The following is a 12,357-nucleotide window of genomic DNA, read 5'->3' on the forward strand; positions in this document are numbered from 1 at the left end:
AGAGAAATTCAGTTGCTTTAGAATTGGTAAAATCATTATGAGGAATTAGCAATCGATAGGAACCAAGTGTTTCCTTAGTATGTTTTGAACTTTTCATGTTACACCAGTTTTTAAAATTGTACAATACAATGTATGTAAAGAAGGCATGAGAATTATTTGGCATACTGTAATTATGTCATAATTTTTGTGGTTTTCACAATTCAAAGAATGTAATTCCCACAGAAAATGAAATTGATTAAATTATGGACTTAGGAATTAAAAATAAATCAGATAAGTATTCTAAAAACTTTATTCATTCCAATTTTGCTGCATTACAGCCTCTATAATGTTGGTGATATTCCATTTCACCTATACATGAGGAATAAGTCCTTGAATTTGAAAAATAACAAATTCTAAACTACTCAAACAAATCAAATTTACGATAAATATAAAGCTAAATAAAAAAATAACCACTTCCTCTATCATAATCCTCTTAACTTCCTAAAGAAAAAGAAACCATCATCTTATAACCATCTTAACTCACTCAAGAATAAGGATCCCCTTCCCTCATCATGATCCCAATTCCCTAAAGAAAAATGAACCTCTTCGTTTCTCATAATTATCTTACCTCACCAAAGTAAAATAAACCACTCTATCTATCACAATCATCTTACTTCACTAAAGTAAAATAAACCACTTTATCTAACACAATCACATTACCTCACCAAAGTAAAATAAACCACTTCATCATCTATCACAATCATCTTACTTCACTAAAGTAAAATAAACCACTCCATCTCTCAATCATCCTAATTCACACTTCACGCTGTTCTTTATTGTCATTTAACAATTTAAATTTCTCATATCCTTCTTTCACATTTTCAGCAAGAGCTTCGAGTTCTGACAATATCTTTTCTCTCCTTCTTTCTTCCACTGCTTTCAAAAATTGTTCATTCTTTGCCTGAAATGTAGGTAAGTACTTCAACATACTTGTACAGAAAAACACTAGAGTAAATAAACCGAGAAAAAAAAAACTTAAAAAGGAAGTCTACTAAACACTGACTCAAAGTTTACTTCTCAATTTGAAAGTGTCCTGCAGAAGAACTAGGATCTTTCAATACTTGTAATTATAATGGGGGAAGGTATATTTTGTTCTTTACATAAGCAACAGATAATAGTACTTTTAGTATTGGTTTAAAATAGTTTAATGAGAACCAGTTAAAGGACCCCAGGAAGAGGGAAAATGGAATAGCCCCCAGACCATACGAGACAACTGGGGACATGACAAAAGCCGTAAGACAGCCAGTCATCCGTGAGCTTAACATATGACCCTGTAGAGGGTTAGCACCATCTGTGTACCAAATGCAGTGCACTCTTAAGCATTACTTGGGTTTCTTTGCAGCGTTACTTCAGCCCCAAGATGAAACCCCTTTCAGTCCTTTCCAGCTTCCTTAACACCCTCTCCTAACAATTGTTTCATAGTGCAACAGCAAGGTTTTCCTCCAGTTACATACACTTAAACAATCTTTTTATGGTCAATTTCCATTTCAGCACTGAATGACCTCATAAGCCCCAATATTTGGCCTTTTGGCCAAATTTCTATACTATTCCATGTCATTCCTTACCATATGAAAACCAGATAAAAGACAGAAATAAAAGAGGATTTAAGGAGTGGTAAGCAAATGAAATTGGGAAGCACTGCAATATGGAAGCTTAGAACTAGTCTGGCTTCAGCCAGAGAGACCACCAACAGGCAGCAGTCTACAATGAAGCAACTACAGGAAAATTTCCATGCAAGGATGACGAGAATATACCACATATTTGAGGAAAATGGGCCCATAGAAGGAAAATGAAGATTTGAAGTGTGACCACAGAATTTTAAGATTTGGGGCCAGAGTAAGCTGGGGAGCTTATATTACAAATGAGGAATTTGAGGGGCTGTGGTACTGAGAGGCTACATAAAAAAATATTTTCTCTAAGATTATGTTGGTTTCGACATGTGATGACAAAGGATGGGGAATAACAAATCAAGAAGTAGCAGAAAGTAGCAGGGCAAAGACTTGTAAGAAGGCCCAAGAAATCATGGAGAAAGAGGACACAAGGGAGTGGCTATATTTCAGTGTCTCATGGGGCTGCTAACCTGCTTTACAGTGCTGTAAACCAGACTTACAGCGCTGTTCATAATATTTATTCCCATTATAATTACGATTTTTTGGATTAAGGCTATTTTAATAACATCAAGTCACATTTCTATACTCTCAGATCACAATGAAAGATTTAGTCTTAAATGATAGGTGCAGCTGGAGTAAGGTAATGTTAAAAATGTGAGATAGCCTTGTAAGTAGAGACCGTACAGAATCAATGAAAAGTGTAAGGGTGAAAGTAGTGAGGCTGGGACCTAAGCAGGACCACTGCCAAGAACCTTTAGTATCATCAATAGTGTGCTATGTCAAGCGTAGCCCAAATGGGATTTACGTGGTACTCAAGTTTTTTTGCAGTGACCCTTTGGTTGAATCCAGCTGCACTACTTTCTGCATTTCCTCTATTTTTTTTCGCCCATTTTACTTAGCTGTTCATCATCTTTAACATTACACTCCAATTCAACCTCTCATTTAAAAACAAACCCATTCAGGCGAGCATTTTTTTGTCATGATGAACTCACTTGAGGACATGAAACTTTTGATAAAATTATTAAATACTGCAGGATACAAACCACTGTTTTACTAGAGCAAAATCAAGCACCAGAGTTGAAGCAATACAATTAAATCATTTTTGCTACACATGATGCAAATATGTACTTGGCACTACTTACTAAAATGGGTTTGTGAACCAGGCACCAACTTAAAGAGATTTCTCATTTCTTCTGCTGTTAAATTTTACAGGCTGGGAGGGAAATACTTATGTATGCATACTATTAAATGTTTATTTTACAATAGAGAAGGGTGGAGCAATTTGACTCTTCAGGACTGTATGACAATTAAATTTCTAATTCTGTTCAGAAAACTTTCACCAGCCTGGAAGTTGACTATGTATGGTGTTCCTGTGTTCTCCCACTTTATCCACTACATTTACAATGGGGTTAGGTTACAAAAACCCCATTGCTTCTTGAAAAAGATGTAAAATGAAATTAGCCTAGCCCACACTATACCCACAGCCTACCATGGGTTTGTGACCATTAAAGTCTTTTTATACAGCAACTTCCCTATCAGTTGTTACCATATTGTATTACCATACGAGATAAAAATGTGTAGGCTACGTGAACTAGTATAGCCCAGGTGTTACACTCATAGTATCCATTTGTAAAAGCCAAATACTTTATTTTACTAACAGAATCCATTTATACTGCATCATTATACTGATATGCATATGATCATCATAATATTTATGTATACAAAAAATTTATCCTACTTGTGGCATAAAAGTGATTCTCAGAATCAGCTGATGCAGTCTACTACTATAAAAATCAAGAAAATAACTTTTTTTTGTTGCTAAAAGAATTGAATGTATTAATAATACTACAGTGGTACCTCGACATACAAAAGGCTCAACTTACAAAAAACTCGAGATACGAAAGCAAATACGAAAAATTTTACAGCTCTACATACGAAACTTGCTCAAGTTACGAAAGGTTGTTGCTCTAAAGTCCCGAGATTCGCCCGGACCACCGAGAACATTTTTAAAACTCGCGCGCCGCCAACTGAGTAAACTCGCCACCATCCTCCCGCTCTCCCATTGGTTCCTGATGCTAGTCACCCCATAAGATCCTGCTCTCCTATCGGTCAGCATCTACCCCTTGTGCTTTATGTATTCTATTGGTAAACGGATGCTGTAAATTGAAAAACTTATTCATGCAATACATTTAATAAAAAAAAAACATTAGGTAAAGATAGAATAAAGAATAGAAATGAATGGTTATTATACCGTTTGGTAGTTTCATTAGTTGAAGAGAAATACTACTAAAAATTTATATAAGGCTTACTGTGTCCTAGGGAAAGTGATTGCTTGGCGATCGTTTGGTACTCGTAAGAGCTGAATGTAAACAAACGATCGGAAGGTTTTTTTTTTGTTTGTTTGTGTATTATAGTTAATGATTAATTAATAATTATTTGAAATGAGTAACATAACGTAATATTAAAACAGAAGAAGAATTCTAAAAAATACGTATTTGTTGGCTTCGATGATAGCAGTCTGATTTATTTTATATTTTATGATATCTAATTCACAATTTTTTTTATTAAATGTATTGCATGTACTCATTTCAAATAATTATTAAGTAACCATTAACTATAATAAACAAACAAACAAACAAACAAAATTCCAAATTTCTGTTTACATCCAGCACTTAAGAATACCGAACGATCGCCAAGCAATCACTTTTCCTAGTACACAGTAAGCCATAAATTTTCTTTATCTCTCTTCAACTACTGAAACTACCAAACAGTAAACTTGAAAAGAATTCTAAGTAAATGCAAATTAATTCACAAATGTTAAATTTAATTAAATGTGCAATGATTAAGCAATGAAAATAACTAAGTCAATTAAATTGTGAATGTAAATGAAAACATAAAATAAAAAGACACACTTCAATAAGAAAATGAAATAATACACAAACAGTGGAACAAACACAAAAAAATCAGCAATGTGTAAAAGTGTAAATCTTTTTTCTGGGCTCAGCCGTGTCGCTCCGTGAAATGTGTCCTCTTTAGCACTATTTCTAGTAAAATATTGCTATGATACCAGAGAACTGCTAAATTGGACATGTCAGAAGTCTCTGACTCGCTCACCTAAATAAAAGGTGTCGGTATAGAACTGGGGCGAGTGTTAAACACTACCACAGCAACCCCTCCAATTAGCCTTTTCCTCATCAAAAGACCCTGAAAACGGGGAGCCGACCTATAGGTCACACCCAGCTACCCTGTTGAAGGGGACTGCGGCGTCATTCTTATCGATAGCCTCCCAGCGTTGCACGCTTGTTTATAGCTATCTGTTCTTTTTATTGGTTTCTTTATTCTTTTTCGTTATGGATCGTCAATCTGCCTCTTCACCCAAGTTAAGTACTGGTTCGCCCTTTTTCTGCATTTAGGGAGTGAGTTTGCCTTTCGTTTTGCCTTTATTTAGGATTTTGTTAGGCGTCTCCTCCCGTAGCGAGCGGTAGCGAGCCGCCATTACGTCGTTCCTTTGTTTTGTACCAATTTCGAGCGGGCTTCTTTCAGTACCCTATATATTTATATTATATACTCGTAAACTTATAATATTTCAGTATATATTTTCAGTATATATTTATTAGTCTTGGGTGGCAGTTGCTTTGTCGATCTTGTTTGATCTACGTTTATTATTTTCATGATTTCCTGTTTTTCAAGGGGGTCGGCGTTCGTGCACGTTTCTTTGTTTCGTGCTTCGATGTTTATCTACCGTCCCCCCTCCCCCTTTTTATTTTAGTTTGGTATTTTCATCAAGAATTCCCCTTATTCTTTTCGTCAGCTTACCGTTTGTTTTCGTTTTGTCGGTAAGCAAGTAATTTTTTCCTTGTTGCGCCCACTCTCATCGAGTGGCCTCCATTGCATTTTATACTTTTCGCCCCTTATTTTCATTACCCCTGTTAAAGCATGTTTTTCCCTTAGCTTTAAGTAATTGATTTTATTTTGTCTATGTATATTTGGGTGGTTCGGTCGCAGCTAGCCTTCATAGGCTTTGCCTGCGTTTTTCCTCGTGATCCTTTATTCGCGGTGGGGATTCTCTGGTCACGTGATCGTCCCCCCTTCAGCCCTCCCTCCCTCCCCCTCTCGTGGGACTCCCCGTAGTTGGGTGCCGCTCTCGTTTTTTGTCGCTGACGGCCGTCCCACCAGCGGAGGGGGAGGTGTAGTAGGGTCTCCCAGGACCTAGGGCTGGGGAGTGTCGCTTCTTAGCCGATCCGCCTCCGGAGTTGTTAGTCGCACTGCGTTTCAGCCTCGGCTTCCGTGGATGTTGCGCTCTGCTTCTTTCACTCCCGGAGCTTACATCCACCCGCCTAAAACATCCCTCTCCGCATAAGGCGGGTTTAGATTCCGGCCTCTCCCGGAGTCATTGAGGGTTATGTTTACGGAAGTTACTCTTCCGTAGGCGGAGATAGTATATTTGTTATTTTAGTTTTTATTATTATCATTATTTTTGATCTTTTATTTTATTTTATTTTCTTTTTGCCACGGAACTTGCGAGTTCATTGTGGCCGTCCCGGGTTGCTTCGTGTACCCCCTCTCCGGGTCATACAGCTCCGGGTATACAAACTCCGGGTGGTTTTTTTTCCTTACACAGTCCCCGGGACGTTAACATATGAATATATATACCCTTTCTTTTCTTTATAGCCCGGAATGCCCCGGCACAAAAAAAAAAAAAAAAAAAAAAAAAAAACAAAAAAAAAAAAAAAAAAAAAAAAAAATATATTCCATTATCCTATTAAGTGTGGTGCAATTGTTCTTATATTATTATTGCACTTAACAGGCCAGGTCTTCAGTGTCGGGGTTCGGTTGCCGGCTGTAGTGCTGCTCTGCAAGATCCGTGCGGCCATGACGTTTGTCGGGGCCACGCCCCCTGTGCAGTGCTGCTTCCTGATTCCGTGGTTCTGGCATCATGAAAACTGTTTTGCCTGCTACGACTTGGTACATCAGGCTACCTCTTCGGTAAGTTACCGCACTGCTGGTTCTATGTTTATTGTCAAAAAAAAAAAAAAAAAAAAATATTGAAATGAGATAAAATAATGATCAATTAAAAAATTTCTTTAAATTAAATTACATTGATTAATCAATAATTATAGAATAATGTTCAAGGAATTTACTGGTATTGACACATTCTTGCATTACAGGCTGAGCAGTCTATAAGGATGCTGCCACTCTCCGCCCCTCAAGATCTGGGTTGGGGGAGGGTTTGGACGGACGTAGGGAAGGCTAAGCGTATATTCTGTCCCGAGATATGGCGACTTTGCTCTGTCCCAGCCGGAAAATCTGCCAGGATAAGTCGATCCAAAAGTAGCGGCACCGATTATCAAATCAATCCAAGACTCAGTTATTGAACAGCAAGAGGCGGAATTGCCGGACCTTGGACTAGAGAAGTCTCACTTGAAGTGGTTGAGGATTTGCCCAGTTACACTAGGCACGGTACAGGTAACAGTGTTAATGAGGCTAGCTTAGTTAGTCACCGGGATCTTTTCCATTGAGTGACTGATTCTTCCTCTCCTTCTACTTCCAATTCCTTCATGGTTTCACAGGATGTTTGCCCCCTCCCCAGGTTGCACTCCTTTTCTGTGATTCCTAAACTAAAGAAAAACCTGCTGGTAAAACCTTGCTTAAAGGCAGATCAGAGACAATGCCAAGGCCTGGCAGTCACCAGAGGTTCATACACATATTAAAACTAAATAAAGTCGCTTCCAAACCTTCAATCCCAAGGTCTCAAGGAGGGAATTCTTCCTATTGCCCTACCAGTCCCATTCCATTAACTTCTAGGGACCGGATACCTCATAAGGTACCGCAAGAGGGACAGGATGATTCTCCTTCCGTTGACCAAGACCAGTTTCAACACAAATATTCTAAATCAGGTCAGTAGCCTTGGTAGCTTACTCAGCTCAGTTGCAGCAAGGTTTGAAGAAGTTTGTTTAGCAGGTTAGGTGCTCAGGACTCCCTGATTGCAGGTCTCAGACAGGAGTCGGCAGTTTCGGCCCTTCTAGTAGCTTGATGCAAGCTCAGAGCATGCCTGACGGGTCCACGCTTCCCTCCTTTCCACCCCGGTAATCCCTGGAGGGTGGCTAACTTCGCTCCGTTTGTCAATGGGATGTTGACTATAGAAGGTTGCGGCACACGTAGGCTCGAGGATTTCGAGTTTTTCCCCGAAGGTTTACAGCCTCCATTTATAGGCTATGTTAGGCTTACGGAGGCAGCTCTGGTTAGAGAGGATAAGGTCCCCAAGGAAGACTGTTATCCTTTCGAGAGATCAGGCTCAGCAAACATGGATAGCGGAGCCTAGAAGAGTGGGACTGCTCAAATACTAGAGTAACAGCTTTTAAAAGCCCTTTCACCATGTTTACAACTGATGTCGGGAACCCCTTACCTTTTACATCAAAGGTAGCAGAACTTACACTCCAGGCAGTGACTCGGGAAGAGCCCATGCCCCTGCTTTGGAGACAGATCCCACATCTTTACTACTCCCAGGTAGGGAGGATTTGTGGGAGGATTTGCCAGCTACGTTCTCGGTAGGCAAGCTGAAGCCAGATTGTGCAATCACCTTGTTTAGTGAACGCCTTCCTAGGCTGTCAGACGCATTGATCCAAGCCGAATTTGACGCTAAGACACGTCTCGCAAGGTCTCTTAACTCCCTAGTGATGACAGAGACGGCGGCTCGGGAGTACGCTCAGGAGCTGCTGTTTAAGGTCATTGCGAAGTCGTACTTTTAAGCATGCAATGATGACTTGTACGACTTTGCGATTGCTAGGAGAAATTGCAGGGAAGCATGTTCTATCTGAGGCTACGATCAGGCACGAACCCAACAAGCTTCTAGCTTCCTCAATCTGGGGTGCAGATCTCTTCCCAGCTTCAGCAGTAACCGAGGTTCAGAGCGAGGCATCACGTCTTAACCAAAGCATCAGGTTGCGTTGGGGAATCCCTTTCAAAAGGAAATCAGAGTCTTCTTCCTCCAGTTTTAGGGCTAGGAAGAGGCAAAGGAAGTTCCAACCTTTCCAAGTCCCGCAACAGCATCCTGTGCTACAAGCTGTTCCAATTCAACAGGTATCCCATCCTTCGACTTCTAAGGCTCAGCCTCAGCAACAGCATCAATTTGTCTTCCTTTCGCCGCCGTCTAACCAACAGGTCTCCTCACAGTATTCAGTGTCGCCCGCTTTTAACCCGGTCTATGAGAGTCGGGCATTTCACCCCTTTACCAGAGTTGCTAGGGGTGGCAGGGCTAGAGGATCCTTTCGCCAGCGCGGAGGAGCCAGAGCCCAAGGGCGAGCTAGAGGTGCAAGGTCAGGCAGAGGATCCCGGCCTTCATCATCTCAATGAAGTTTCTCAGGTAGGAGGCAGGCTGTACCTCTTTCGTCATCGTTGGGGGTTCAGCAGTTGGGCAAAAAGCATAGTATCCAGAGGCCTAGGCTGGAGTTGGATCAAAGGTCCTCCTCCACCCATCACCTTCTATCAGGAACCAACGCAGGAATTGATGGATTACTCAAGGACCTTCTCCAGAAGGGAGCAATCTCCAGGACGAAGAACTTTGAAATTTCAGGGTCGTCTATTCAGCGTCCCAAAGAAAGGGACGACAAAAGAAGGGTGATCTTAGACTTGTCCCGTCTAAACTTGTACATTCGTTGCGACAAGTTCAAAATGCTGACCATCTCTCAGGTGCGGACCTTACTTCCCCGTGGGGCCGTCACCACCTCTATAGATCTTACAGACGCCTACTATCATGTCCGATAGCTCGGCACTTCCGACCATTCCTCGGCTTCAAACTAGGGAAAGAAGCCTACTCCTTCAAAGTAATGCCCTTCGGGCTAAATATAGCACCAAGGGTTTTCACGAAACTGGCGGAGGCAGTGGTGCAGGAGCTAAGGTCCCAGGGTATATTGGTGGTGGCGTACCTAGACGATTGGCTAATCTGGGAGATGGACAAAGGCAAATGTATGAAAGCCACGGACAAGGTCATGTCTTTCCTGGAATATTTAGGGTTCAAGATCAACAGGACCAAGTCCCGGTTGACTCCGGAGTCCAAGTTCCAGTGGCTAGGGATTCATTGGGACTTGGATTCTCACACTCTTTCCATTCCAGCAGGAAAGAGAAAGGAGATTGCCAAGGCAACAAGACAATTCTTAAAGTGCAAAGAGACTTCGAGAAGGAATCAGGAGAGGATCCTAGGCTCGCTCCAGTTTGCCTCAGTCACGGAACGTTCTGTTGAAAGCCAAGCTCAAGGACATCAATCGAGTTTGGCGTTCGAAGGCAAATGCCAAGTGTCGGGGACAAGTTCGCCCGGATACCTCTGATTCTCAGAAAACGCCTGCGCCCATGGACAAAGGCCGCCAACCTAGCCAAGGAGTTACCGTTGCAGTTTCCTCCCCCGTCCCTAGTGGTGCATACGGACGCATCGCTGACAGGTTGGGGAGGTTATTCACAGCACGAGAAGGTTCAGGGAACTTGGTCACCTCACTTCCAAACACTTCACATCAACATTCTGGAAGCTTATGGCAGTGTTTCTGACTTTAAAAAAGCTCCGTCCTCCAAAGAAGACTCATATCAGGTTGGTCCTCGACAGTGCAGTAGTAGTGCACTGTATAAACAGAGGTGGTTCAAAGTCAAGTCATGTGAACCACGTGATGATAGCAATCTTTTCTCTAGCAGCCAAGAACACCTGGCATCTGTCGGCTACTCACCTGGCAGGAGTCCACAATGTAGTGGCAGACGCCCTGTCTCGGTCGGTCCCTCTGGAATCAGAATGGTCACTGGACCAAGAATCCTTCGAGAGGGTTTGCCAAAGAGTACCAGGTCTAGAAGTAGATCTGTTTGCCACAGAGGCAAACCACAAGCTGCCTTGTTACGTAGCCCCCAATCTGGACCCTCTGGCATACACTACGGACGCCCTGAGCATAGATTGGAACCAGTGGACGAAGATCTACTTATTCCCTCCAGTGAACCTTCTCCTGAAGGTGCTGCACAAGTTGAGATCCTTCGAAGGTCAGGTGGCTCTCATAGCCCCTCACTGGCCCAAGAGCAACTGGTTTCCCCTTCTCCTGGAACTAGGTCTTCGCCCTCACCCTCTCCCGGACTTGAGACTATCGCAACAAGTTCAAACGAGGACTGTGTTCGATTCCTCAGGTCTTCACAAAACCCTAACTTTATGGATTTTCATGAAGTTTGCAGGTAAGAGAGTAGGCGAACATTGATCCACAGAACATGTTGTTCTTGGAGTCAGACAAGAGAGAGTCTACGCTTCGCCAGTATGACTCAGCAGTTAAGAAATTGTCTTCGTTCCTCAGAGAATCAAATATCAAAGTAATGACATTGAACGTGGCCATAACCTTCTTCAGGTCTTTGTTTGAACAAGGCTTGGCAGCTGCAACAATAACAACCACTAAGTCAGCTCTGAAAAAGATTTTTCTTCTCGGGTTTGGTATCAATCTAACCGAGTCTTATTTCACCTCTATCCCAAGGGCATGTGCACGTCTACGGCCCATTCACAGACCGTCGTCAGTGTCATGGTTTCTTAATGATGTTCTTAGGTTAGCCTCGGAAACAGACAACTTCAAATGTGATTACCAAACCATTTTGCGTAAAACTCTGTTCTTATTGAGTCTAGCTTCAGTTGCCAGAATATCAGAGCTGTCATCTTTATCTAGAGATGAAGCGCATATTGAGTTCCTTTCCTCGGGGGACGTGTTGCTTTCGCCAAATAAGCAATTTCTGGCTAAGAATGAAGACCCCTTGATGAGGTGGTCTCCATGGAAGATTGTCCCGCTTCCGCAGGATCCATCGTTATGTCCTGTTAAAACTCTTAAGGACTATTTATCTAGGACGTCTACCTATTCCGAAGGCCCCCTTTTCATTAGAAAAGATGGTGGTACACTATCTCTAAAAGGCATTAGGCAGCATATTTTATATTTTATCAAGAAAGCCAGCCCAGGGTCATTTCCCAAGGTGCATGACATTCGGGCAATAGCAACTTCTGTTAACTTCTTCAAATATATGGACTTTGATGATCTGAAGAAGTATACTGGTTGGAAGTCACCCTTGGTTTTCAAAAAGCACTACCTTAAGTCTTTAGAGGATCTTAAATATCATGCAATAGCTGCAGGAAGGCCAGTGTCTCCTACTGTACATCATTATAGTACCGTCCTTGTGTCATATGAATCTTTTCAATTATGCCAGCCTCATTAACATTTTGCCAGCCTCATTAACATTTTACCTACCTCAGCAAATGCCTTAGCTATTAGAATAAGTGTATAATCGTGTATAGTTTTACGTACATACAAATTATCTGTAATTATTTTATTATGTATGTGACTTGTTGCAAATGTTGCCACATGTTTTGGCTATATAGTATATTTTGTAAATAAATTGTATTTTTTTCCAATTCTAAACTATTTTATTATTTCCTTTGATTTCATTAATATGATTTTTCCTTTCAGGATAGTATAGCTTGGTGTTTCTCCTATACAATTTCACGGAGCGACACGGCTGAGCCCAGAAAAGGGATTTTGACGTAGGAAAAATCTATTTCTGGGCGAGGAAGCCGTGTCGCCCAGTGAAATCCCCCCCTTTTTTCCTTTTTTCCCCCCCTTGCTGTGCACCAAGCTTCTTTGCTATCGATAAGTATGACGCCGCAGTCCCCATCAACAGGGTAGCTGGGTGTGACCTATAGGTCGGCTCCCCG

General features: G+C 41.6%; 1 protein-coding gene across 5 annotated transcripts in view; it reads right to left on the reverse strand.

Moving 5' to 3' along the window:
- Positions 1-273: 273 nt before the first annotated feature.
- LOC135209206 (dynactin subunit 1-like) overlaps positions 274-12,357 on the reverse strand; it is a 39,728-nt gene continuing 27,644 nt past the window's right edge. For 4 of the 5 annotated variants that reach the window (XM_064241893.1, XM_064241892.1, XM_064241891.1 and 1 more), the window contains exon 8: positions 274-940. In XM_064241893.1, coding sequence (XP_064097963.1) covers positions 794-940 — 147 coding nt within the window. In that variant the 3' untranslated portion in view covers positions 274-793. The remainder of the gene's footprint in view (positions 941-12,357) is intronic. The other variant, XM_064241894.1, reaches the window with a different exon arrangement.

This window comes from Macrobrachium nipponense, chromosome 37 (assembly GCF_015104395.2).
Source record: "Macrobrachium nipponense isolate FS-2020 chromosome 37, ASM1510439v2, whole genome shotgun sequence".
In the NCBI taxonomy this organism is placed as follows: domain Eukaryota; kingdom Metazoa; phylum Arthropoda; class Malacostraca; order Decapoda; family Palaemonidae; genus Macrobrachium; species Macrobrachium nipponense.